Source organism: Mus musculus, chromosome 4 (assembly GCF_000001635.26).
Source record: "Mus musculus strain C57BL/6J chromosome 4, GRCm38.p6 C57BL/6J".
NCBI lineage: Eukaryota > Metazoa > Chordata > Mammalia > Rodentia > Muridae > Mus > Mus musculus.
In genome coordinates this window covers 137,433,216-137,459,402 of record NC_000070.6, presented here as the reverse complement: position 1 = coordinate 137,459,402, position 26,187 = coordinate 137,433,216, and the positions used below count along the sequence as shown (strand labels likewise).

Genomic DNA, 26,187 nt, shown 5'->3' with positions numbered 1-26,187 from the left:
GGTGGCTCAGCAGGTAGAGCATTTCCCACCAAGCCTGACAACCCGAGTTCAATCCCCGGATCTGCTTGATAGGAGAGACCTCCTGACATTTGTCCTCTGACCTGCACGAGTGTACCCTGGGACTTGTTCACAAGCTCAAGTACACACAGATAAATCATTGCGGGGCTGGGGGAGTGCAGCAGGACACAGAGTTGAGAGCTTGTTTCAACCCTGGCATGAGCAGTGGCACATTTCAACAGGTAGGAAGGACTTTCTCGACCACCCCCCAAGCTGTGCTGACACACCAGCTGTCCTCCCACTGCAGGAGGAAGATGGCACATCAGGCCACTGCATTGTTCAGCTGCCAACATGCTGTTTCCTGTTTGCATGGACCCTGCAGATGTGTGGCTTGAACTGTGCTCTTGGGGCGGGGGAGGGGGAACCTTCTGTGGCTCCAGGAGCAGGGAACCTTCGAAAGTATGCTTAGTTTCTATGAGCTTGTGAGTACTGAGTATCCATCTCGGGAAGCAATTCAGATCAAAGGCAGTGATCCTATCTCTACATGATACAATCAAATCCCCAGCCAATAGGCAAACTTGATCTGAGCACCTACTATGTGCTGAGTCCTGTGATAATGTGTAGCACACATTGTGCACCCACTGTGTGCACTTGCAGAGCACCTACTCCTTTCACAACGTAGTCATGAAGATAACTATGACGGCGGGTACCCTTCCCAGATGCAGTGCCCTCTGGTGATTTATGATGCCTGGCTTTGAAAGCCACTGAGTTCCGGGCACCTTATGGAAATCATCCACACCTGGTCCCTCTGTGCCACGGTGTCCTATTGCTGTAAAATGGCAATAGTGCTTCCCTTAAAGCGTCACCGTGGTGATTAAACGGCTCAGCACAGCCAGGTGCGTTGGCTTGGTGCCTCAGATGTCAGCCCAAGTCCTTGCCACTCCCTTTCCGGGTGCCTGGGACTGGTGTGGATGGGAGAGAGACCTATGGTACCTCAGCTCCTATCCTCACCTCTACTTCTTCTAGCCCAAGCCTAAGTTAGGGGAAACTGAGTCACAGTCCTGAGATGTCTGCATCTTTAGGGACTCTACATATTTTGCTCTTAGAAGTAGGCACGCCTCTTTTCACTGTTGTTTTGAGGAAAAAGTTCTCATAGCCCAAGCTTGCTCGGCATTCTGCATTCTTGATTCTCCTGCTTCAACCTCCGTGGTTACAGATACATGCCACTATCTCCAGCCTCCTCCACTGTTTTTAAAGGAACAGACAGTCTGTCAAGTCAGGATTTGGAGACTAGTTTCTAGATGATTTAGGCAGATCTTATTTAAAAAGACAAGTCCCAGGCTAGAGACATGGCTCAGCAGTTAAGAGCACTGAATACTCTCCCAGAAGTCCTGAGTTCAATTCCCAGCAATCACATGGTGGCTTACAACCATTTGTAATGGGATCTAGTGCCCTCTTCTGGTTTGTCTGAAGACAGCTGCTGTGTACTCGTATAAATAAAATAAATCTTAAAAGAGAAGAAGAGGGAGAAAATAGGAAGAGGAAGAGGAGGAAGGGAGGGAGGAGGAAGAGAAGGGGGAGGAGGATGAAGGGGAGGAGGGGGAGGAGGAGGAGGAGGAGGAGGAGGAGGAGGAGGAGGAGGAGGAGGAGGAGGAGGAGGAGAAAGTCCCAGGCACTGTGGCATACTTCTTTAATCTCAGCTCTTGGGACAGAAGAGCCAGGTGGATCTCTGTGAATTTGAGAACCACCTGGTCTACATAGTGAGTTCCAAGCTACTCAGATACTTTGTATGCCAATAATCTCAGAAACTTGTGAAGCTGAGGCAGGAAGTTCATGAGTTCAAAGCCAGCCTGTGACTTGACGCTTAGAGATAAAGTGCTTATCTAGCATAGAGCCCTGGGTCCATGCAACATGGAGGCGTGTCCTTGGGGAAAAAAGAATTTCATCGCCTTGGGTTTATCACCACCTACTGTGCCTATCTATGGGAGGGGCCAGCCCTTAGTTTCTTCTTGCATTCATTCAAACGATTTGTAGTAGTTAGTGGTAACTGTAGGCAGGACCACTGTCCAGGCAGAGGATCCTGGACTGCTATAAAAGCAAGCTTAGGGCTTTGTTCACCCCTCCCCACCTCTGCTTCCTGGCTGTGGCCAGCTGCTTCAGGCTCCTACTGTTTTGACATCTTCTCTATGATGGACTGAACCATGAACTATGAGCTACAATAAATGCTTTCTCCCCCCTCCCCCATTGCTTTTGTTATTTTATCAAAGCAACAGGAAAAGGAACTAAGACGTGACTAGAGTTATTTCTCTTTGGTTTTGTAATATGAAGAGTTGTCTTCCTTTTGAAGGAATTGAATATGTCCAAAGCACTACACCTAGTTCCTAGCATGTAATTAAGAGTTAATAGCCGTTGCCCAGCGATATTAACGGCACGAGTTACTGAGCATCCACGAGTGAGGTTCTGTCGATCTTCTGAGGGTGACGGTGTCACTCTCATGGAGCACCTGTTGGCCAGAACGTCATGTCCGCCAGCATTATAAAAGGATTTCCTGTGAGCCAGACTGGGTCAGGCGCTGGTGATGTCAAGAGAGGTGCCCTAGCCAAGGGCCCTGCGCTCCAGTTCAAGGAAACTGGATCATTTTGGAGGTGAGCGTTTCTAGGAAACTCAGGAGATAGAGTATGCTCTTATGCTCAGAGCCAGATGAGCGCAGAACCAGGCCAAGATGGTGGCCTTGGGTAGCTGCACAGAGGGCTCCCAAATTAGCTCCGGTTCTCACTTTGGAGCAGAGTGAATTCTGCCCAACTGTGCTCCTGTGACTGTCCATCTGGGGAATGGGAACTGGTAGGTGTGGACTAAGGGGGCATCTTATTTTGAGGAGGAAAAAGGAGGAGGGATGGAGAATTGAGATTTCTACATGCTGAGCCCTAGACCAAAGGAGGAATCAAATATGGGAGTGAATCTGAAATTAGTGCATCAGGAGTTTGATGCCTCTGCCCTTTTTTTCCTCCTATCCTTGTGATCCCACGAGGGGGACACTTGGGCCTGTTACCTTCCCTGCTTGACCATAGGAACTTGTCAGAGGCTTCAGCAGGTCACTGTTGCTTCTAAGGGCAAAAGAATGCTGGGAGCCTCAGAGTTCTGCCTTTTCTCAAGCGACCCCCTTCTAGACTCAGAGCTATTGGCTTTTATGTTGCCAGGGAGACAAGGGAGTGTCAATAATAAGGAGCAGGCCTCTGAGGTGTCTCGACATTGAAAGTCTGGCTGTTAGGCCGTTGATAGCTCAAACCAGTGGAACCCAGGCACTGCAGGCTCTTGGTGTCCCGAGTGGAAGGGACCAAGTTTTCTCCCGTAAAGAATTGGGCCCTAAGGTGCAATGATTGATGGGAAGCCTAGCAAGGTGGCTGGGGATGGTGGGAACTAAAGCACTTGTTTAAGTCACTCTTTATTCTTAGTCCACGAGACTCCAGGCCTGGCCTGGGACAGGAGCACCCACTCAGTCAAGTTCAGAGGTCCTTGGATCAGTGAAGTTCTACATCCAGACTTAAGATGGAGAGAACAGGCCTGGAGTGGGGAGCAAAGGATCTGAGGCCTCCGCTATCATCTGGGGCTTCAGGGTTCCTTAGCCAACAGGACTGCGGAGCTGCTAGGTTCCTTATGGGACTCATATCCTTGAAGTCAGCTGGGATTCGAGTCCTCAGTGACTCAGTCAATATTTTCCCAGACATTCAAGGTAGTTGGAGGGAAGGTTCCCTCATTCTAACTCTATCCTGCCCAACTTGCTTTTGGTCATGGTGTTTCATCACAGCAATAGTAACCCTAACTGGAATAACAACAACAACAACAACAACAACAACAACAACAACAAAGATATGTTGTGTCAGGAGTTCCAGCCTGGGCAACTGAGTTGAGACTCTACTTTAGGGGGAGAAAAAGAGCCCCTGTTTCATCTTATGATAATTTATTTTCCACACGGTGGCCATGTGCCCACTGGACAAAGGTGGCATCCATGTCACCACCAGCCCTCGGGCTTAGGGGTGGGCACAGGAGCATTCCATCCGGAACGGATTGCTTCCCAGAACTTGGGCAGACGACCTAAGGAGAAGAACCCGTTGCCGAACAGGGGAATCTCTGGCAGTTTTACCCCGGGCCTCTGAGGTGTCTCGACATTGAAAGTCTGGCTGTTAGGCCGTTGTTGATAGTTCAAACCAGTGGAACCCAGGCACTGCAGGCTCTTGGTGTCCCGAGTGGAAGGGACCAAGCAGTTGTTGGCTGGGGGCTGATTGGCAGCGGCTGTGCTAGTGCTGGGAGTGGAATAGCTTCGGGGTGGGGGGCGTTCCGTTTGGTCCAGGTAGAGGGAGTTAGCAGCTCTTTCCAGATAGGTAGCCGCCAGCTGAGGTAAGCTCAGGGCTTTGGGGTAGCTGCTGTTGTTGAAAACATTGGTGGATCTGTCCAGGTAGCTAATGCCTTTGATGAGCTGGTCTAGGAAGGTAGGACTGGAGGGGCACGATGGTTGGTCTGTGCAGATCAGGCAGTGAGGGCTGCTGCGTTGACAGGTGGGCTTTTTGACCACCTTGGGGCCTCTCGTCAGGTGACTCGTCTCTACACACTTGGAGGTATAGGGGCGGCCCATGCAGATCTTCCCCAAGGGAAGTTCTGAGGAGGTGGTGGAGTTGAAGGATTGCTCGGAGTGGCCAGATTGGCCGCTGGAGGTGCTTAACTCGGAGCCGCTTGGAAGGCGGCTTCGCAGACCCTTGCCGTTGTTCATATTGGGATACTGGGTCCAGCCTGGAGTTCGAGGAGGGAAGGACACGTTGTTGGGTTGGCTCAAGTGGTTGTAAGTGTTGGACCGGCTTACCTGGCGTCCAGACATCTTTCTGGCCGGGTCAAGTTTCGGAGGTGTGACAGCGTTTGGCTGGTTACCTGCCAGAGAGAGAGAGAGAGAGAGAGAGAGAGAGAGAGAGAGAGAGAGAGAGAGAGAGAGAGATCAGCTCCCACTCCTTGTCACCTCCCTCTCTGATCTTCCCCTCCCCTGTTTCCTCTGCTTCCCTTTCCCCTCTTCTTCCAAGCTCAGGACCTCCAGAAAGTACAAAAGAGGGGTGAGAGATAAGGAGAAAGGAATGGCCATCAAAGTGACTGAGACCTCAAGAGGACCGTGGGAGGGGACATAGAGGGGGGCTGCCCTACAGAAAACATAGGGCAGCCTCTTTGAGGCCACATTTCTCAGATTCCAAAGCAGGGACCCCACAGTGGCCAAAGTAGCAGTCTCTAATGAGATAGAGACAGGCCCTAGATGACACCCAACAGCTAGCCCACAGTGGTAACTAGCGTTACCTCACCGCCCCTCCCCCACCCCCACCATCTTCCACTATAGACTAGTCCTCTGCACTCTGTCCTTTGTCACCTCATGTCCTACACGACTCATTTATTCTTGCCACAATGAGGCATAAGGTGGGAAATAGCCTTCCATTGCCAGTTGGCAGCCACCTCTACTCCCAGCACAAAAGAGAGTTCAAAAGGGCCACCTTAGCCCCATAGTGAGTTCAAAGCCATCCTAGGCTAGAGGAAAGTCTCAAACCTTTCTGCCAGATTGTTTGGTTCTAATCTTCCCTGACAGGATGGGATTTCTTCCCCTGCCCCATTTGAACAGAGAGCGGTGGAGTGCCCGCTCTTTTTGGTCCTAAAGTAGACATTTTATTCGAGACTTGGTCTCCCATACTGGTCAGTTCACCACCTCTCCTGAGAGTCTCCCTGACTACTGCCAGCTCCGCCTGGCTTCTGATATTTATTCTGTACCAACAGGGCAGTGTTTGAGCCTGCCCCACCCAAAAAACAGCTGCAGAGCCCTCTCCTGCCACGGCCCCTCAGCTGCCCTTGTCTTTTGGGTCTAAAATGGCTGGAATGTCCTGGCCTCTCCCCTGTCTGGCCCAACCACACCTCAACCCCTACTCTAGAAAAACAAGAGACGACTCAGAGCTGCCCCAGCTCAAGCCCCTTTCCTTTCCTTGTCTGTGGGACCCCATTTGGCTGTCATGGGCCAGCGCCTCTCTCACCCTTTCTTAGGAGGTAGATGACATAGACCTCCCTGGCTCTCCACTGGGGACACCCTCTTTCTGCCGCTCCAGACTGCTGGCCATGTCATAGAATCATAGAATCCTAAGGTAGTGAAGGGCCTCCTGGGGTCATTCCGACCAGGCCCCAGCCTCAGGGGCAGGAACTACTAGCAACCTGCCAGAACAGATGGGTCCTATTTTTGAACCCAGACTAATGTGGCTTTTTTTTTTCAGTATTCTTTGTCTTTCTTGGGTTGAATTGAAAGGATTGTGCTAGCCCAAACACACTTCTGGCTGGCATTACATACCATCATTTCTCCTTTCTGTTGGGCCTCCTCCAAGGGCTGTCCTTTGGGGAACCCATTCTCGGGGGTTGAGAGCGGGAAGCAGCTCTCTGTAGAGGACCTTCTGTGTGTCAGGCCTGGGATGGTGTGTGTTGTCTCCTCAGGGACAGGTCTCGGTACTCCTTCCTGAATCTCACGGCCCCCACTGGGTCTGGGTTTCCAGGACTAATCCAGTGAGCAAGTGCCAAACAAGCAGCCCACGTCCTCCCTGAGATCTTGTGCTATTTCTCAGGAAGACTGTCTCTCCATCCCATTTTACCTCATGTTGAAAGTACAGTTTGGTTCTTGGTGGATGAATTAAGTTTCTGACTGAGATGTGACAGTTTGTCCACTACCTGAGCCTGGCAAAGTTCGGTCAACTCTGGTTCCCTCCCTCCCTCCCTCTCCCTCCCTCCCTCTCCCTCCCTCCCTCTCTCTCCCTCCCTCTCCCTCCCTCCCTCTCCCTCCCTCCCTCTCCCTCCCTCCCTCCTCCTGTTCTTCTCTTCCCCATTCTCTCTGCTTCCCTTTCCCTCACCTTCCAGGCTCAGGACTTCTCCGGAAAGTACAAAGGAGGGGTGAGAGGTGAGGGGGAAGGTAGGACCTGCAGAGTGTCCAAGACCTGATAGGACCTGTTTTTTGCTTGTTCCAAACTTGGGATTTCAGTCCCAGCACCACAGAAAACAAGGGGGAAGACCGAGGCACAGCGTGGTGGTATAGGGCTTCGTGAACATATACAAGACTTGGGTTCAAATGCCAGGACTGGGCGGGGCGTGGTTGTTCCAAGACAGCCAGGGCTATACAGAGAAACCCTGTCTCAAACAAACAAACAAACAAACAAACAAACAAACAAACAACCCCCCCCCCAAAAAAAACCAAAACAAAACAAAAAAACAAATGCCAGGACTGGAAAACCAATCTCTCATACAAAGTGTGTGCACGGGTGCATGTGTGTGTGTGTAGTATGTATATAGTGTAATATGTATATAATATATATACTTTATATGTGTATATATAGTGTGTTCATACATATATTATTTTTGTTTGTTTGTTTTTTGTTTTTCGAGACAGAGTTTCTCTGTAGTCCTGGCTGTCCTGGAACTCACTCTGTAGACCAGGCTGGCCTCGAACTCAGAAATTCGCCTGCCTCTGCCTCCCAAGTGCTGGGATTAAAGGCATGTGCCACCACGACCGGCCATACATATACTCTTATTCTATACATATATACACCATATATACAATGTTTGTATATAATGTGTATATTACATATATTCTATGTATGTATATTAGTGTGTGTATACTATATACTTTATGTGCTTATATATAGTATGCTTATATATATATATTATATATGTGTGTGTGAAACTTATATGTATATCTGAAACTTAGAAGACGACGAGCCGCCATGTCCTCTCTCTTTTTCACTTTAGTCTCTGTGTGTGCTTCCATGTGGGTATGCACACGCCTTAGTGGAGATCAGAGGAAAGCTTACAGGAGTCACTTCTGTTCTTCTTCCATGAGTACTAGGCATTTATTTTGGGTCGTCTGGCTTGGAAAGCAAGCAACTTTCTTCATGGAACTATCATTCTGGTCCCCACATGTTCTCCATGCAAATCCTCTAACTAAACATTGTATCAAAAAAAATTGTCTCCACATTTGGCACTTCAGTCACGCACATATACATCACCATGCTCAGCAAGTTGCAGACCACAGCAGCTTTTGTGCCTGATGACTTCAGTATTCATCTCTTCCCGCTGAGAGGACAAAGATACTTTCTAAGCTCCCACAGGCTCCTGGTCCAGGCTACTGAACATTGACCTAGACCCTCTATTAAACAGACAGTTCTATTGTGGACCACCATCCTAGAGCCTAGCAGACACTACCCTCTCAATCCAAGAGACCCTCACGATCTTGCTTGTTGATGTCTCCTCAAAGACGGAAGGAACGAGGGAGGGTCATCGGACCCTCACCCAAGGTTTCAGCCACCCAGCCCTGTGCTCCTTCTGGCTGCCTGTGACTCTGCCCTAGGGATGTGTGGACTTGGGTGGGACTAGTGCACACAAAACCAGAAGATGAACTAAACAGAGGATACCATACAGACAGCCATGGGAGGTCACCAAAATGCTGGAGTGAGATTTTCAGCAACATGGCTTTTAGGGGGTTACCCACACTCCTGTAAGTCACCCTCTCCCAGGCTTCTATAAAAAGCCAACCAACTCATTGGGTCATCAGTCTAACCTCAGATGGAGTTGCTTCTTTTGGTTGGTACCCTATCTAGGTTGAGTAATGTTCAAGTCTCCCCAGGAGACATTAACCCATTAATTTACCCAAAGTCAGTCAGATTTTACCAGTTACCTCTCAAATGTTCATCCTGACCAGAATGCACTTCTTTGGTCTGAAAATCTCTCTCTCCTCTTGTACATGCTCATGTATGCATGCACATACATGTTCATATCTGTGCATTTGTGTATGTTATGTGTGGGTACATGTTCATATGTGTCTGTACATGTGTACATGTTCATGTGTATATGCATGTTTGGAAGCTGGAGGCTGATGGGTGGATGTCTGGTGTCCTCTATCACTTCCTGCCTTACATTTTTTTTTTGGTTTTTTTGAGACAGGGTTTCTCTGTATAGCCCTGGCTGTCCTGGAACTCACTCTGTAGACCAGGCTGGCCTTGAACTCAGAAATCTGCCTGCCTCTACCTCCCAAGTGCTGGGATTAAAGGCGTGCGCCACCACGCCCTGCCCCCTTCTTTCTTCATGGAGGGCTCTGACGGTTTAGAATAGAATGCACTAGTTATCAGCAGAATGTTCTCCAGTTTGGGTCCAGCCCATGTTTCCTAATGATCAGATTGTGTATTGCAAGTCACTGTCACCCAGTGTCCTGCGACCTCCTTGCTGTTCAATTGTTGAGAACAAAGAACTTTCTGCCTCTGGGTGGGAGTCAGCTAAGTAGGGCACAGAGATGAGAGACCGAGAGGCTCCCCATAGACCAAGAGCAGTGTGGAGAACTCAGTGAACAAGGCGAGTGGTAGCCACTCTCTTCTGAGGCCTGAGCCAAGGTTGGGTACAGCGCTGGGCTGGAGACTGGGAGGCCAGGCAGGCGGGCAGCCAGCTGAGGGCTGGGCCTCTGGGCTGTTTGTCCAAATGGTATCCAAGCACGGAGATCACTGGCCGTTTCTGGCCTGGGCACAGTAGCACTGGAAATAGCTGTAGGATTATTTCGGGAGGAATGTACCGTTTCTCCATCTTCCCAGAAAGCCAGGCCCTGTCTTAGGAAGATCAGCGAATTTCCTCTATGCCGCCTCTACTCTATGGGATCTTCAGGCCAGCTGGTGACTCACGGAGACCTTCAGTCAGAGGGGGACAAGAAGGACTAAAATCTTCCTTTGCTGATGGAAGAGGGGTGGCTTTGAGATCCTAGCCCAGGTTGGACCCATTGGGTTCAGCAACAGCAGCATATAAGGACACTGTTTCTGTCCTTCCCAGCCCATTCCCAAAGGCCGACACTTATGGAACTCCTAATGTATACAATAGAACCTGATAGCATTTTTTGCCAGCCCCTGCATATCCACTCTCATATCTAATCTTCACAGTACCCCCTCTGAGGTAGGTATTTTGTTTTCCAGATGAGGTCATCAGCAGTTCAGAGAGAGAGCAGGACTTGCCAGCACATGCCCAGCAGACTAGAATTAAGACCACACCTTCTTGGTTCAGAGAGGAGGTTGGAGGCTGAAGTGTGAGGGAGGAAGAGGGGCGGGTCACTTTTTCATTCAGGAGAGGTAAGGAAAGTGATGCTGTGAATGAATCAGCTTTGAGAGGGGAGGCAAAGTGGCCAGGAACTGTAATTTTACTCCATACTGAGCCCTAGCCTCTCCCAGCTTAGTACCTCAGTACTAAGTACTTAGTACTCCTGGGACTCAGAATGCCCAGGGTGGATGTGACATCCCACCCTGCATGGTCTATTGCTACAGTCTCGACCCTTTACCTCACCTGGACCACCTCCATCCAGCCTTGGCTTCTTAGCTCCAAGGCCAAACCAGCTACAATCTGTGGCTTTTCGGGTTACTCTTGCCCCTCCCACTCTCTCCCTTCTCACTTGACTCCCCTCCCCTGTCTTATCAATACCCCACCTTTCCTGTTCCCTTCTAAACCCAGGAGGTCCCCTTTCTCCATCCTCTGCCCCTAGGCACAAATATTCCAGGCTCTCTCACTCCTCTGGTGTCCCTCAGGACTCAGGGAGTAAGCAGCCTGTCTACTGAGACTACTCCTGATTCATCTGCTTGTAGTCCGCACATTAACCCCTCACTTGCCATGTAGTTTCTCCTGTCCCCTTGAAGGTCTGAGATGAGGGGTGGGATGTCCTTTATGTCCCTTCACTTCATGACCCTTGGAAACATCACACGCAAACAAGCTCAGCTCAGCAGCAGCCACATGTGTGTGACAGCAGTCAGGGACAGCTAGAGGCACGAAAGTTTCGGTGCTCCCATCATGCCTGAAGGGCATCTGTGCCCAGCCTCCGATGACTGCCTGGCAGTGGGCCACCCCTGAATCCCTACCTGGCATGAAGCCAGCCTGCCCGCAGCACAATAAATCTCTCCTGGGCCAGGAATTCTTCTCTCCCCACTCCCCACGCTGCCTGCAGCCTTCTACCCACCAGGGTGCATGAGTCATGCACCCTCCATCCCTCCCAGCACCCCCAGGAAAAAGGCCCCTCTTTTGTACCTATTGCCAAAAACAGTGCTTCCCCAAGCCCACGTATGGCAGGTACAGGCCAGGACAGGTTCCAACCCAGGAGGTCTAGGATGGGTGGGGCTTGGCCAGGACCCCAGCCAACAACAGTGCCCTCCTGCCAAGCTGCTACAGGGCTTTGGAGGCAGAGCCACCAATCTGGGAGGTGTCTGGGAAATTCCCTCTAGAAGAAGATGGTCACAAATAGATTTGTGTGCATGTTGCCCTGAGAGAGGTTGGTGCAGGAGGAGGAGGTAGAGTTCTCAGTCTCCTAGTCTGTAAAATGGGTAGGAGGGTGGCTAGTGAGCGCAGTCAAATTGCTGTAATAGCAAATGTTTGCAAGACCTCCAGGCTCAGATCCGAAGCCTCCACCAACGCACCAGCTGCTGTAGTGATGGCCTGGCCTGGAGCTGGCTGGAGCCAGTTGTTCAACATTCTGGAATTTGGTAGGCTGATTTTGTTGTTTGCTTGCCTCCTCCTCCTCCTCCTCCTCCTCCTCCTCCTCTTCCTCCTCCTTCTTCTTCTTCTTCTTCTCCTTCTTCTCCTCCTCCTCCTCCTTCTCCTCCTCCTCCTCCTCCTCTTCTCCTCCTCCTCTTCTCCTCCTCCTCCTTCTTTTCTTTGATAAGGTCTGAAAATGTGGTCTCTGCCTGCTGAGTACCAGGATAACAGATATGCACCACCGGGCAGGGTGTGGTAGGCTGTTGTTAAGCATGGGGAGTCTAAAGCCAAGCACAACCGGGAACCTTCACCCCAGCATGTGTGACAAATTAAGACTTTCCTTTGAGATTCTGTTGCCAGCAGAGCACTGGAGTAGGGGACCCGGGCCAAATGACCACACTTTTGAACTTGTGTTTCCTCAGCTAGGAAAACCACAATAATTATGACTACGCATGTACTCACACAAACATGAGTGTGCACACATACACATGTGCACAAGCATATACAACACACACACACACACACACACACACACACACACACACACACACATATCCTGGGTTCTATGCTAAGTCTTTTTTTTTTTTAAGATTTATTTATTGTTATATGTAAGTAGACTGTAGCTGTCTTCAGACACCCCAGAAGAGGTCATCAGATCTCATTATGGGAAGTTGTGAGCCACCATGTGGTTGCTGGGATTTGAACTCAGAACCTTCAGGAGAGCAGTCAGTGCTCTTAACCGCTGAGCCATCTCTCCAGCCCCCTATGCTAAGTCTTATGCATCAGCTCATTTCTTTCTCATTCCCACTTTATAACTGGGAACCGAGTCTGCAGTATGTCCAGTCTGCAGCTCACGGGCTTCATGAACCTCAGGATGGCTGGGAATGTGGCACAAGATCAGAAACTTAAAATATCACAAGATTTGGTCTTTCTTTCTTTCTTTCTTTCTTTCTTTCTTTCTTTCTTTCTTTCTTTCTTTCTTTCTTTCTTTCTTTCTTTCTTTCCTTCTTCCTTCCTTCCTTCCTTCCTTTCTTTTTCTTTCTTTCTTTCTTTCCTTCTTTCTTTCCTTCTTTCTTTCTTTCTTTCTTTCTTTCCTTCTTCCTTCCTTTCTTCCTTTCTTTCTTTCTTTCTTTCTTTCTTTCTTTCTTTCTTTCTTTCTTTCTTTCTTTCTTTCTTTCTTTCTTTCTTTCTTCCCTCCTTCCCGCCTGCCTTCCTTCCTTTATTAAAACCTTGATTATGGGGACTGAAGAGATGTCAAGATGGGAGCATGGCAGCATCCAGGCAGGCATGGTACAGGAGGAGCTGAGAGTTCTACATCTTCATCTGAAGACTGCTAGCAGAATACTGGCTTCCAGGCAGCTAGGATGAGAGTCTTAAAGCCCACATCCACAGTGACACACACACCTACTCCAACAAGGCCACACCTTCTAATTGTGCCGCTCCCTGGGCCGAGCATATGCAAACCCTGACCTCTCTCTACAACCCGATCCTCATAGCCCTTTATGATAACCATCAGCAACTCCAGTTCCAGCAGATCTGATATCCTCTCTGGCCTCTGTGGGCACTGCATGCACATGTATGATGCACACATATGTATGCCAGCACAATACACGAATACATAAAAGAAACACTCAGAAGATAGACACTTTTATTTTGGTTTTTTGAGACCAGGTCTCATGAGATTAAAAATGTTAATTTACACTTATCTATTTATTTCATGTATGCGTGTGCAACGTGTGTGTGTGTGTGTGTGTGTGTGCATTTGTGTGTTGTGGGTAGGCATGTGCCTCCCACAGTACAAATGAGGAGGTCAGAGGATCGCTTGAGTCAGTTTCACTTTCTACCACATAGGTTCCAGGGATGAAACACAGGTCATAAGGTTTGCAGGAAAAGTGCCTTTACTTTCAGAGCCATCTCCCAGGCCCTATTTGTTTACTTATTTGTTTTGAGACAAGGCCTCATATGTCCCAGCTAGCTTTAAAGTCGCTATGCAACTAAGGATGACCTTTAACTCCTGAACACCTCTGACATGCTGAGATTTGAGGTGTGCATCACCACGTCCAGTTTTATGAAAAGCTGGGGATTGAACCTGGGACTTCACGCCATGTTAGGCAAGCTCTCCACCCACTGAGCAGCGTCTCCAGTCCTCACAACTTTAATTAAAGGAAGATCAAAACTGGGTATGGTGGTGTGCGTGTTTTGTTTTCTGTGTGGCCCTAACTGTCCTGAAACTTGCTCTGTAGAGCAGGTTGGCCTGTAACTCAGAGATCCAAACCTGCCTCTGCCTTCTGAGTGCTGGGACTAAAGTTGTGCCCTACCACTGCCCGACAACCTCACCCAATCCCAATGACCGTCCAATGGTCTGACCTCCGAACAGCAACATATGAATTTGGGGATTCATAAGTGTCCAACGCATGATTCTTGGGCACTGGCACCTTCAACATAGATAGAGTTTGCTTTCTTCCTGCCACACTTACAATGGTGTGTCCTGCTGAGAGCCACTGAGGCCTTGGGCGGTACTCCTGCATCCCCAGTGTCCAGTACAGATGTTAGCATGTAGGAAAGACAGAATGAATGGCTGCCAAGCCATGTCCTGGAAAACAGCCACTGCCGATGAGCTGGGAGTCTGTGGTAAGGTTCCCCGTCAGGGAGGCTGGGATCTCAACTTGCTGGCTCCAAGGTTCCACTTCTTGAATCAGAAGCCTTGTCCCAACCTGACCATCCACCAGGAGAGTTCAGAGAACATAGCTAAAGACCGGAAGCCTGCCTCAGGCTTGGCCTGGGCCTAAGTTCTGAGGTCCCCTCAGTGCCTTCTTTAGCCCTGTACGCCCCATCAGCCACTCAACAAACACTAAATCATCCTGTTTGCCATGGAAGGCTGCTGGGTCAGGCTACCTGGGTATGTTCTCATCTCTGCTTCTTAAGAGGTGGGTGGGGGGCTTCCCCTCATCTCCCTGCCTCCCTGAGCCTCATCCTGCTCCCTAGTCAAGGTTGATGTAGGGTTCTAAACAGCAAAGGTCTGTTTAGTTCCCTTCCTGTTTCATTTTGAAGGACTCAAAACAAGTTCAGCTTCTAGATACAGTAGCTGTCTGCAGCCCTGGCCAACCCCATTCCCTCCCCTCCTTTTTGGCTGGCATCACCTGTTTTTTTTTTTTTTTAAAGATTTATTTATTTTATGTATATGAGTACTTTGTAGCTGTCTTCAGACACACCAGAAGAGGGCATCAGATCCCATTACGAATGGTTGTGAGCCACCATGTGGTTGCTGGGATTTGAACTCAGGACCTTCGGAACAGCAGTCAGTGCTCTTAACCACTGAGCCATCTCTCCAGCCCCCCCCCCTTTTTTTAAGATTTATTTTATGTATGTGAGTACACTGTCGCTGTCTTCAGCTATACCAGAAGAGGGTGTCAGGTCCCATTACAGATGGTTATGAGCCACCATGTGGTTGCTGGAAATTGAACTCAGGACCTCTGGAAGAGCAGTCAGTGCTCTTAACCACTGAGCCATCTCTCCATCTTTGATTATCTCCTTATGCATATTTATTTATCCCATCCCTCCCCTTGCTATACTCGGCACAGCACTGATTCGCATGTATGCAAATGCCCCCTGTATTTTGACATTTACGGGGTGCATTGCTCAGTAATTTGTTTTCATGTTCTGTGGAATACTTCTGCAAAGTGGCTGTAACCATACAGGTGCCTCTAGCTGAGCCAGTTGAAGTGTTTAGTGCTGCGCTCGCCATGGGTACCACAACCCAGCCCTCTGCCATATGTATTCAAGCTGCTTCCAATCATTGATGCGCACTGTCTTTGTTTACGTTTTGAGACAGGGTCTCGTGTAGCTCAGGTTGTCCGCCAATTCCCTACGTAAGCAGGATGACCTTTAACTTCCGATCTTTCTGCCTCCACCCCTCTGCCCCAAGTGCTGACATCACAGGTGTACACCACCACACCTAACTCAATTTACCCTCCATGAGTAAGTTGGGATACCTTTTATCTCCCTGGAACACCTTACAGAAAGCAAGCCAGTTGAAAATTCCTGGAGACGACTGTGGCTCTTGGGCACCCCCTGCTGGTCACTTGGTAATTACATTGGAGCTGGATAATCCCAGATGCCCTTTCCAAAGAAGATGCTCCACTTCCCCTGCAATGTCTACCCTCAAGTCCACCTTAGGGATATCTAAGAACGGGGCTCTTGTAGAAAATGCTTAGCATCTCAGCTAAAGGGCAGAGTAAAAATGCAATGGGAATACACTTGCTGACGGCCAAAGTGGACTATGGCAGACAAGTGAGTGTAAGACTAGCCTGGGCTATGTAGTTATTAATGACCGAGACTCTGTCTCAAAACTAAACAAAACAACCAACCAATCAAAAACCAATATGGCACTCTCCAGGAGTGTGAGCGTGTGCAGAGCTGGTGGGAATCAATGCGTGGCCGTATCCTGAAGCATCATGCATGTGTGCTCTGTGGCTAGTCACTGAATATACACCGAGGCTTCATGCAGTGGCTGTGACCTGGGACACAGTCAGGCCTTTCCTTGGTTAGTCCCAGGATCTGTCTTTCTCAAAAGCTCCCTCATCCTCACTCTGCCCTAAACATTATATATATATATGTGTGTGTGTGTGTGTGTGTGTGTGTGTGTGTGTGTATGTATATATATATACATATATATGTATATATATGCATATATACACATATACATATATATACACATGTATGTATATGTGTATATACATATATGTTTGTGTGTGTTTCTTGCACGTATGTCCATGCACCACTTGCATGTGGTGAAGCCAGAAACGGACTCAGAGGCCCTGGAACTGGAGTTACAGCCCATGAGCTGCTGCGTGGGTGCTCTTAACCAGCGAGCCATTGCTCCAACCCTGGCTCATCTGCCCTTAACTGCTTTGACCCTGGACACCTGGAGCTCCTGCTGAATCTTGTTTCCCCTAGGATGCTCGACTTGCTTCTCCTACAGCTGTTTTCCAATCAGCTCTTTTCCATGGTCCATTGTGATTTTTTTTTCTTAATGTTGTTTTTTTGTGGGATTTTTTGTGGCTTTTTAAAGTTTTTGTTTTGAAGCTGGCCTCAACCTGAATATGTAGCCAAGAATAATATTGCTTCTAGAGCTGGAGAGACGGCTGAGTGACTGAGAGCACTGGCTGTTCTTCCAGAGGACCTGGGTTCAATTCCCAGCAACCACGTGGCAGCACACAACCATCTATAACTCCGGGTTCAGGGAATCTAATAGTCCCTTTCAGCCCGCATGGACTGTAAACATGCATGCTTTGCCTGCACACATACAAAATAAAAACAATAATTTAAAAAAAATGATGCTTTGGGGGTGGAGAGATGCCTCAGCAGTGAAGAGTGCTTGCTGTAAGCTGGCCTTTGTCTCCAGCATTCATGGGGGGAAGCTCGCAATCACCTGTAGCTCCAGCCCTCTTCTGGCCTCCACAGGCATCCATGCATCCATGGCACACACTCAGCACAGACAAATACACATTAAACATTTTAAATCTTGGGCTGGAGAGATGGCTCAGCGGTTAAGAGCATCGACTGCTCTTCCTAGAGGTCCTGAGTTCAATTCCCAGCAACCACATGGTGGCTCACAATCACCTATAATGGGATCTGATGCCTGCCTCCATCTTCCAAACGCTGGGATGTCAGGTGTGAGCCAAGACATTGGACAATGATGTTGCCACAACTGTAGATTGTTTTTCTTGCTGACCCAGAGACCAGACATAGAAAGGCAAAGTGGCATCTTGTTGTCCCTAACCTAGTTTCATTTTGTCCATTGCTCTGACAAAACACTGTGACCAAGCTGGGCCTGGCACATCGTCAACTCTGGTGCTTAGCCAGCAGAGGCACACAGATGATCTCCGTAAGTTTCGGGCCAGCCTGGTCTATGAGTTCCAGTCCAGCCCGGGCTACAGAGTAAGACCCTGCCTCAAAAGATTACAACAAACAAACAAACAAACAAACACAGCTACTCTGACTAAAAGCAACTTCCGGAAGGAAAGAGTTTATTTCAGCTCACAGGTTATAGTCTGTCACTGACGCAAGCCAAGGCAGGAGCTCGAAGCAGGGACCATGGAGGAACACTGCTTCTCAGTATTCCTGATCAGCAGTGTTTTTCTTTCTTTCTTTCTTTCTTTCTTTCTTTCTTTCTTTCTTTCTTTCTTTCTTTCTTTCTTTCTTTCTTTCTTTCTTTCTTTCTTTCTTTCTTTTTTATGTGTATGAGTGTTTAGCCTGAATGTATGTAAATATACCATGTGCATGACATGTCCTCAGAGGCCAGAAGAGGGCATCAGGTTCCCTGGAACTAGAATGACAGGGGACTGTGAGCTGCCACTAGGGCGCTGGGAACAAAATCTGGATCCTCTGCAAGAGCAGCAAGAACTTTTATCAGCTGAGCCATCCCTCAGCTGATTTCTAACCCTTTAGCTAACTTGCTTCTCCAGCCCAGGGCCACCTGTCCAAGGAATAGTATCAGTCACAGTGAGCGCGACCCTCGTTTATCTATTAACAATCGAACAACCCCCCTGAGAGGGATGCCCATAGGCCAGTCTCCTTTAGGGAACTGTACCTCGGATGACACCAGGCTGTGCCAAATTGGCAGTAAAGCTAACTAGGACATTCCATAAGATTGGTCCTTTCTGAGCCCTCGGAGCGAAGAACCTGTGACTGGTCTCTATCCATGACGCATAGACAGCTACCTTCTTATTATGTATGTCTCTGTGTCCCAGTATATTGGATGAGCCCCAACCCTAAGACGTTCACTCCAATACAATTTCCAAATATGAGTATATCCTCAGCCTGGAGAGACAGCTCAATGGTTAGGAGCACTGTCTGCTCTTCTAGAGAATCCATGTTCAATTTCCAGCATCCACATGGCAGCTCACAGATGTCTGCAACTGCAACTCCAGGGAACCTGACACCCTCACATAGACGTACATGCATGCTAAAGAGTAATACACACGAAATAAAAATACATCATTTATTATTATTATTATTATTATTATTATTATTATTATTATTATTATTTTGGTTTTTCGAGACAGGGTTTCTCTGTATAGCCCTGGCTGTCCTGGAACTCACTTTGTAGACCAGGCTGGCCTCCAACTCAGAAATCCGCCTGTCTCTGCCTCCCGAGTACTGGGATTAAAGGTGTGTGCCACCACTCCCAGCCTTAATTTTTTTTTTTTTTTTTATAAAGAGTACGTCCTGAGGCTCTGGGATACTTAGGTTTGGATGTTAAATGCAAACAAAGAAGGTGTTGGGAATGTGCTAAAACTTCAGTTTACACATTGTGTGTGTGTGTGTGTGTGTGTACTGGTGTGTGTGGGGGGGCTGGGAGTTTATGTGTGTGTATATATGTGTGTGTTTGTGTGTATATATATATGGGATTGTGTGTGTGTGTATGGGTGTGTGTGTATGGGTGTGTGTGTATGGGTGTGCATGTATGGGTATGTTTGTGTGTGTGTATATTGGGGTGTGTGTGGGGGTTGTGTGTGTGCATGTGTGTATGTATGTGTGTGTTTGTGTGTGTATGTATGGGAGTGTGTGTGTGTGTGTGTGTGTGTGTGTGTGGCATGCGTGTTACTGCTCACGTTTGGAGGTCAGAGGACATCGAGGACAGCAAGGACAGCTCTCAGGCAACACTTCTCCCTGCCACCATGTGGATTTCAGGGTGAGCTCAGGTCATCAGGCTTGGTGGCACCTTAACCCGCTAGGCCATTTTTCCAGGCCAAGAGGTAGAGCTTTTAAGTTGTGAGGTCGCCAGTGAGCCAGGGGAGTTTTTGGATCACTGAGGGTGTGTCACAAGAGAAGATAATGGGACCCCTGTCTCTTCCTTCTCCGTTTGTTTCTTAGCCATGAGGTCAGCGCTTCTGCCTGACTGCGTATTCCAGCCAGGATCCATGAGGTCTCTTGTCATACTCTCAAGACAGTGGACGGCAGATTATGATTTGATGGCACTAAACCTTTAACCCACAGCAAATCTTTTCCCCTCTTCCTCCTCTTTCTTTTTCTCCTTCTCCTCCTCTTCCTCTTCCTTTCCCCCCTCTTTTCAAATGTTTATTATTAATTTTTTGAGGCAGGGTCTTATGTGGCCCAGGATGGCCTCAAGGTCACCAAGAAGCTCAGAATCACCTTCAGTTCTTGGTCCTCTTCCTGTTTTCCCAGCGTAGGGTTATAGGCAGGAGTCAGCACACACAGCTACATGTGTGTTGGGATCAAATCTACCAAAAAGCGAGCACTCTACCAACTGAGCCACAGGCCCAGTCCTGTATCTAAGTTGATCACCTCGGCAATGGGCTACGTCATTACCCAACAAGCCCCTGGACTTCTAGCTTGGGACGTGGGATAGGATTTCAACAAGGAGTTCTGGGGAGGTCACAACTTGACCCCACAGCAAACGTTTTATTGGGGAGGATGGCCCTGGGGTGGGAGGAGCATGAGATAGGCAGACAGTATTAGGGAATATGGGGAGTAGAGGAAGTCCTGAGTGTGTGAAGTCCTGAGTTTGTGTTGTTGGCATGAGCCACCCATGTCAAGGACCCAGGCCTCAGACCCATAGGAGAATCGTAGCGCTTTCCCTTCTGGTCTGAGTGTGGATGTTGATAGATTGTGCAGAATATGTCTCTGGTAGCTTGCTTCCTTGGAAGTTTACTGCCTGGCTGCCCCCTATAGAGACTGCTCCTATGGAAGTTGGCTAACTCTTGTCTTCTTGATCCAGCTGTATACCATAAACCCCACCCACCTCCTTGTTCATCTGTGAGTAATGAGTCCAGCTGTATGCCACTCCCCTGCCTCTGTTCAAATCTACATGATAAGCACATTGAGCTGTCAGGGTGTTGGGACTTCCTCATCTGAGAGCGCAGCCATCCAACCCAGGCTGCGTCTATATGTCTGCTTTGTCTTCATCGCCTGTTGTCTCTAGGCAGGTCAGACCCCTGAGGCTATGCAGGGGTCTTCGATGAAGCACACGAGGGTTCGATGCCGGCATGGCCCGGATATCAGAGGGAAGGTGTTTGTTTCAGCATCTCAAGCGTTCTGTGGTGACTGTGAACTCACTATGTGGCTGAGGCAAACCTGAATTCTGATCCTCCTGCCTTTGTCATCCAAGTTCTTGGATTACAGATATGCACCAGGCCTGGCTTCCTCTCTCTTGAAGTGTTTCTGTGTTTGTGTGTGTGTGTGTAGACATGTTTGCTGTGGAGATCAACAGGCAACTTTGTGGAGTTGGTTCTTTTTATCCACCTTTATGTGGTGTGCTGATTAAGTTTTGCTTTGTTTGTTTTGCCAGGACAAGGTTTCTCTGTGTAGCCTTGACTCTCCTGGAACTCCCTCTGGTCTTGAATTCAGAGAACTGCCAGCCTCTGCTTCTCCAGTGCTGGGATGAAAGGCGTGTGCCACCACCTTTTTTTTTTTTTTTTTAAATCGACACAGGCTATTGCCATTTGGGAAGAGAGACTCATGTTTGAGAAAGTGAGTCTGTAAGACTGGCCTGTAGGCGAGTCTGTGGAATATTGTCTTGCTTAGTGATTGATGTGGGAGGACCCAGGTCTTGGAGGCAGAGCCACCTTTGATCTGGTGGTCCTGGAAGGTATAAGAAGACAGGCTGAGCAAGCCATAAAGAGCATCCCTTCTCTCCCCAGGCTTCTGCATCAGTTCAGGCCTCCAGGCTCCTGCCTTGAGTTCCTGCCATTACTTGGATGATGGGCTACACGCTGTAAAATAAAAGAAACCCTTTCCTTCCCTAGTTGCTCTGTGATCGTGGTGTTTTATCAAGCAAGAGAAACCTAACTAGATCATGTATGTTTCAGGGGTCACCTCAGGTTGCCAGGCTTGGGGCTGGTACCTTTACTTGTTAGACTAGCTCACTTGCCCTTCATCTCATGTTATCTTATTTTAGGTCTCCGCTTCATTTGTCCAAACCTGCATCAAGCCAAGGCCTTGGAGGGAACAAATGACGGTTCTGAGGAGTTTCCTGGAAGGCTTAATCATAGGAGGCAAAGGTGGGGAAAAGCCACAGTGGCAGTGAGGCCTCCGAGGCTCACAACAGTGCGGAGCCTATAACACTCCAGGCCTGAAGGGGCAGAGGGAGGGGGAGCTTTGTGGAGTAAGAGATCACCTAGAAAGAAGGTTGTAGGTGGAGCCAGGGACTTTGGAGAGAAGCTGGGTGAGCCACAGGGCTTAAGGAGCATCAACACCCCCCATTCCCCACTGTCGTCCTTCTCGGAGCACCACCATGTAACCAGGAGCACCCTGGCACCTCTCAAGACTCTGGCGAGCAGCTGTGGAGTGTGCACGTGGCTGAGAGAACATGAGGAGTGGACCTCTACCTCCACCCTAACCCTGCCAAGCCTCCAGAAGGCATGGCACCCGCTGTGGAAAAAGACTGCCTGAGCACATTGCCCAACGCCTTCCGGTTCCCACTGAGGTAAGCCTTCCTTGGGACAAGGGCCACCTGTGCACATCCCAGGTCTAGAAGCCACAGATGGGGGCTTGCTTAATCTTAGGTGTTCTTAAACACACACACACACACACACACACACACACACACACACACACACACACACACCAGGTGACTGCCAATCTGGGAGGGGCAGGATTGGTAGCTGGGGAACTAAGAGCAACCAAGTGCCAGCAGGTTCCAGGCATAAACCTCCCAAATGTGTGATTCACAGTGAATACAGCACAGGACACGCTCTGAGAACTCCTACAGGAAAAAGTCATTTGAATTTTGTCCTAGTTCCCAATTCTCTCTCTCTCTGTCTCTCTCTCTCAATGTATTTATTTATTTATTTATTTAATGTATATGAGTACACTGTAGCTGTACAGATGGTTGTGAGCCTTCATGTGGTTGTTGGGAATTGAATTTTAGGATCTCTGCTCACTCCAGTCAAGCCCACTTGCTCTTGTTGGCCCCGCTATTATTACTATAAATAGGTACACTGTAGCTGTCTTCAGACACACCAGAAGGGGGCGTCAGATCTCATTGTGGGAGATTGTGAGCCACCATGTGGTTTCTGGGATTTGAACTCAGGACCTTCAGGAAGAGGTGTGGCCTTGCTGGAGGAAGTGAATTTCTGGGGGTGGACATTGATGTTTGAAAAGCCAGGTCAGCAGATAAACTCTCCCTGCTCTCTCTGTCTGCAGATCAGGATGTAGCTCACAGCCCCCACTCCAGCATCATGTCTGCCTGCTGCCATGCTCCCCGACGTGATAATCATGGACTGTCAACAAGCCCTCAATTAAATACTTTCACTTCTAAGAGTTGCCGTGCTCATGTGTTTCTTCACAGCACTAGGACAGTAACTAAGGTAGACACCCCATCATAAGGCAAGGTTTCTCAATCAAACCCAGAGTTTGCTGGTTTGCTGATGCGGTTTGTCTGACTAGTCAGCCTGTCTTGGGATTCCCTGGCTTGCTTTGAAGGCTGAAATTACAGGAGACATGCAACACCCACCCAGCATTTATGTGGGAGTCGGGGATTTGAACTCGGGTCCTCACTGTGCAGCACACACTCTAACTACTGCTCCATTTTCCCCCCATCTTTTTTCCCCTGAGAAAGGGTCTCACTGTGTAGTCCTGGTTGGCCCCAAACTTGAAGAGTTTTTCTTGCCTCAGCTTCCTAAGGGATGACATTACGGACATTGCCACCACCTAATCCAGCTTTGTTATATTTTGTTTTGAGGCAGGGTCTCACTGTGTAGCCCCGACTTGCCTGACATTTGATATGTAGATCAGGCTTGCTTCAAACTCACCTGTTTTTGCCCCTTGGACAGCTTTGACTTTTTTATTTTATTTTATTTTATTTTATTTTATTTTATTTTATTTTATTTTATTTTATTTTATTTTATTTTATTTGAGTGTTCTGAGAGCTGAGATACCGATGTAGACTAAGTAGGCAAGAGTGTGTACCCCCACCTCCCGTCTCGGTTCTGGGGACTGGCTTATCACAGACTATCTCTTCCAGTCCCCCAGTGTCCACACTTCTGGATGCCACCATCCGCATCTGCTACGGAGCTTTGCTGAGACACCACAGGACTTCCACGTGTGCCTGATGAACAACAAGGTCAAGGGCAGGTTCCGAGGAGGGCGAGGAGATAGCAAAGGGTCCTTTAGCTTTGTTGATTCCATTTTTTTTCCTCCTCTGGAAAATATTGTTGAACACTGTGTGTGTGTGTGTGTGTGTGTGCGCGCGCCAGGTTCTGTGCTAGGCGTGGAGAGTCTGAAGATGAGAGAGTTCCTTCCTACTGAATGAGAACTGGAAGCAAAGTGTCACACCCCCAACCCCACCTCCCACCCTACTCCCAGATTCCCTGATTCTCCAGCCAGACCTGCCTTAAAACAAAACAAAACAAAACAAAACAAAACACAAAAACAAAAGCAAAACAAAACACAAACAGGTTGGAACTTTCTGTGTAGTTGAGGATGACTTAGACCTCCTGATTGATGTGTTTATAAAAAGATAAAGAGAGATAAAGAGAGTAGGGGATATGGGGTAGGGTGAGCTATGGGGGAAAGGCGTGCCCCAGTGGGCCCAGACCAAGGCATCCCTTCTCCTTGAGGGACCAGCCACATGGTGGTATAGTATAGAATAGAGTTTATTCAGGGCAAGGGGAAGGGAGTTAAGAGGGTAATAGAGGTTGAGAAAGGCAGAGACAGAGAGAGAGAGAGACAGAGAGACAGAGAGAGAGAGGGAGGGAGAGGAGAAGAGAGGAGGGAAGAGGGAGGAGGGAGGAGAGAAGAGAAGAGAGAGGAGAAGAGTGGTGTTAGCACATAGCTACAGATGCTATCTGTATGCACGTGAGGTCAAATGATGTCTAAGGCTAGAGTCTGTGATTGGACAAGGAAAAAGGAAGGCGGGGCTAAGAGTTTCAGAAAGAGATGACCAGGGACAGACAGGGAGAAGGACAGAGAAAGATGGAGGAAGAGGACATACTGGATCCATGTGGCTTGAGATAGCCACAGGTAGCAACAGATATCATAGAAGAGCAATAGAGTAATGCAGGGCAATTTGTCCAATCTAGGAGCGTGGCTTGTGTTCTTTGTGTGGGCATTTTGGGCATTGAGAACTTACTGATATAAAGCTGACTGATAAAATACAATGGAGTTTTGATTTTACTGGGCTAGCCTCAGGGGGCAGATGACTGGGAAGAGGCAAGCAGTTCAGAGGCAGGAGAACTGTGGCGAAACGGAAGACTAAGACACAGAGGTTTGCTGTTCCCAATGGGGAAGGGGACACTGGGTTACTGGAGCATAGCTGGTATTAGCATGGTTTGTTAATATTACACACAACACAAGCCAGCATGGTGGTACACGCCTTTAATCCCAGCACTTGGGAGGTAGGGCCAGGTGGATTTGAGTTCGAGGCCAGCCTGGTCTACAAAGTGAGTTCCAGGACAGCCATGGCTATACAGAGAATCCCTGCCTCGAAAAACCAAAAAAAAAAAAAAAGCACACCACATACACTTTTAATCCCAGCACTGAGAGGCAGAGGCAGGCAGATCTCTGTGAGTGAGTTCAGGGCCAGTCTGGTCTACAGAGTAAGTTCCAGAACAGCCAGGGCTACATGGAGAAACCCTGTCTCAAAAAAAAAAAAATAACAGCAACAACAACAACACAAAGAGATGTCTCACTTTATTTCAGTCTGGGGCCTGGAATGGATGGTACCCCTCCATTCTCCTTAGGTAGCTCCCTCTTGGGCTGGAGAGATGGCTCAGTGATTAAGGACACTGACTGCTTCCAAAGGTTCTGAGTTTAAATCCCAGCAACCACATGGTGGTTCACAATCATCCGCAATAAGATCTGACGCCTTCTTCTGGTGTGTCTGAAGACAGTTATAGTGTACTTACATAAAACAATAAATAAATCTTTGGGCTAGAGCAAGCAGAGCCAAAGTGAGCAGAGGTCCTGAGTTCAATTCCCAGCAACCACATGAAGGCTCACAACCATCTGTACATCTACGGTGTACTCATATACATAAAATAAATAAATCTAGAAGAAGAAAAGAAGAAGAAGAAGAAGAAGAAGAAGAAGAAGAAGAAGAAGAAGAAGAAGAAGAAGAAGAAGAAGAAGAAGAAGAAGAAGAAGAAGAAGAAGAAGAAGAAGAAAAAGAAGAAGGAGGAGGAGGAGGAGGAGGAGGAGGAGGAGGAGGAGGAGGAGAAGGAGAAGAAGAAGAAGAAGAAGAAGAAGAAGAAGAAGAAGAAGAAGAAGAAGAAGAAGAAGAAGAAGAAGAAGAAGAAGAAGAAGAAGAAGAAGAAGAGGAAGAAACAAATCCCTCTTCAGGGCTAACCTCAAGGATTCCAGCTGCCACTACACCAGGAGCCCCAAAGGTTGCTCAGTAGTACAGCTAGAAGTATCTTTCCCCAGGCTTTGAGAAGGATAGCACTTGGCTCAAGTGGTCATGGACAGTTGACCTCAGAGAGACCATATGTCGAAACTCCCTGCCCCTAGAGTCACATGCCCTGAGCAACACAGTTTGAGGCCCTGCGGATAAAAGCAGGGGAGCCTTCTGTGTTAAGTTGGGGCCTCCTGTGGGTTCAGCTCTTCCTGTGTCCTTGAACTAGCTTCTTCCCAGCTAAGAACACGTGCAGACCTCGATCAAGTTCTGGCTTTTCTCCAGGCCACTGT

At 48.4% G+C, this 26,187-nt stretch overlaps 1 protein-coding gene and 1 long non-coding RNA gene across 4 annotated transcripts in view; one reads left to right on the top strand and one right to left on the bottom strand.

The window, feature by feature from the left end:
* The window catches only part of Gm13010, a 30,562-nt gene extending 7,740 nt beyond the window's left edge, over positions 1-22,822 (top strand). Inside the window, exons 1-4 of one of the 3 annotated variants that reach the window (XR_881512.1) lie at positions 21,000-21,033; positions 21,204-21,360; positions 21,461-21,988; positions 22,708-22,822. This is a non-coding gene — a long non-coding RNA (predicted gene 13010). Of the gene's footprint in view, positions 1-2,560; positions 2,643-20,999; positions 21,034-21,203; positions 21,361-21,460; positions 21,989-22,707 lie in introns of those variants that run through there. The other 2 variants (XR_881514.2, XR_881513.1) reach the window with 2 other exon arrangements.
* On the bottom strand, positions 3,942-6,107 carry 1700013G24Rik (RIKEN cDNA 1700013G24 gene). The gene is made up of 2 exons (NM_027063.2): positions 6,048-6,107; positions 3,942-4,917 (listed from the first exon to the last, which is right to left on the bottom strand). Exon 2 carries the CDS (start codon positions 4,865-4,867, stop codon positions 4,007-4,009), a length of 861 nt encoding a protein of 286 aa, NP_081339.1. The 5' UTR covers positions 4,868-4,917; positions 6,048-6,107; the 3' UTR covers positions 3,942-4,006.
* Positions 22,823-26,187: the final 3,365 nt, after the last annotated feature.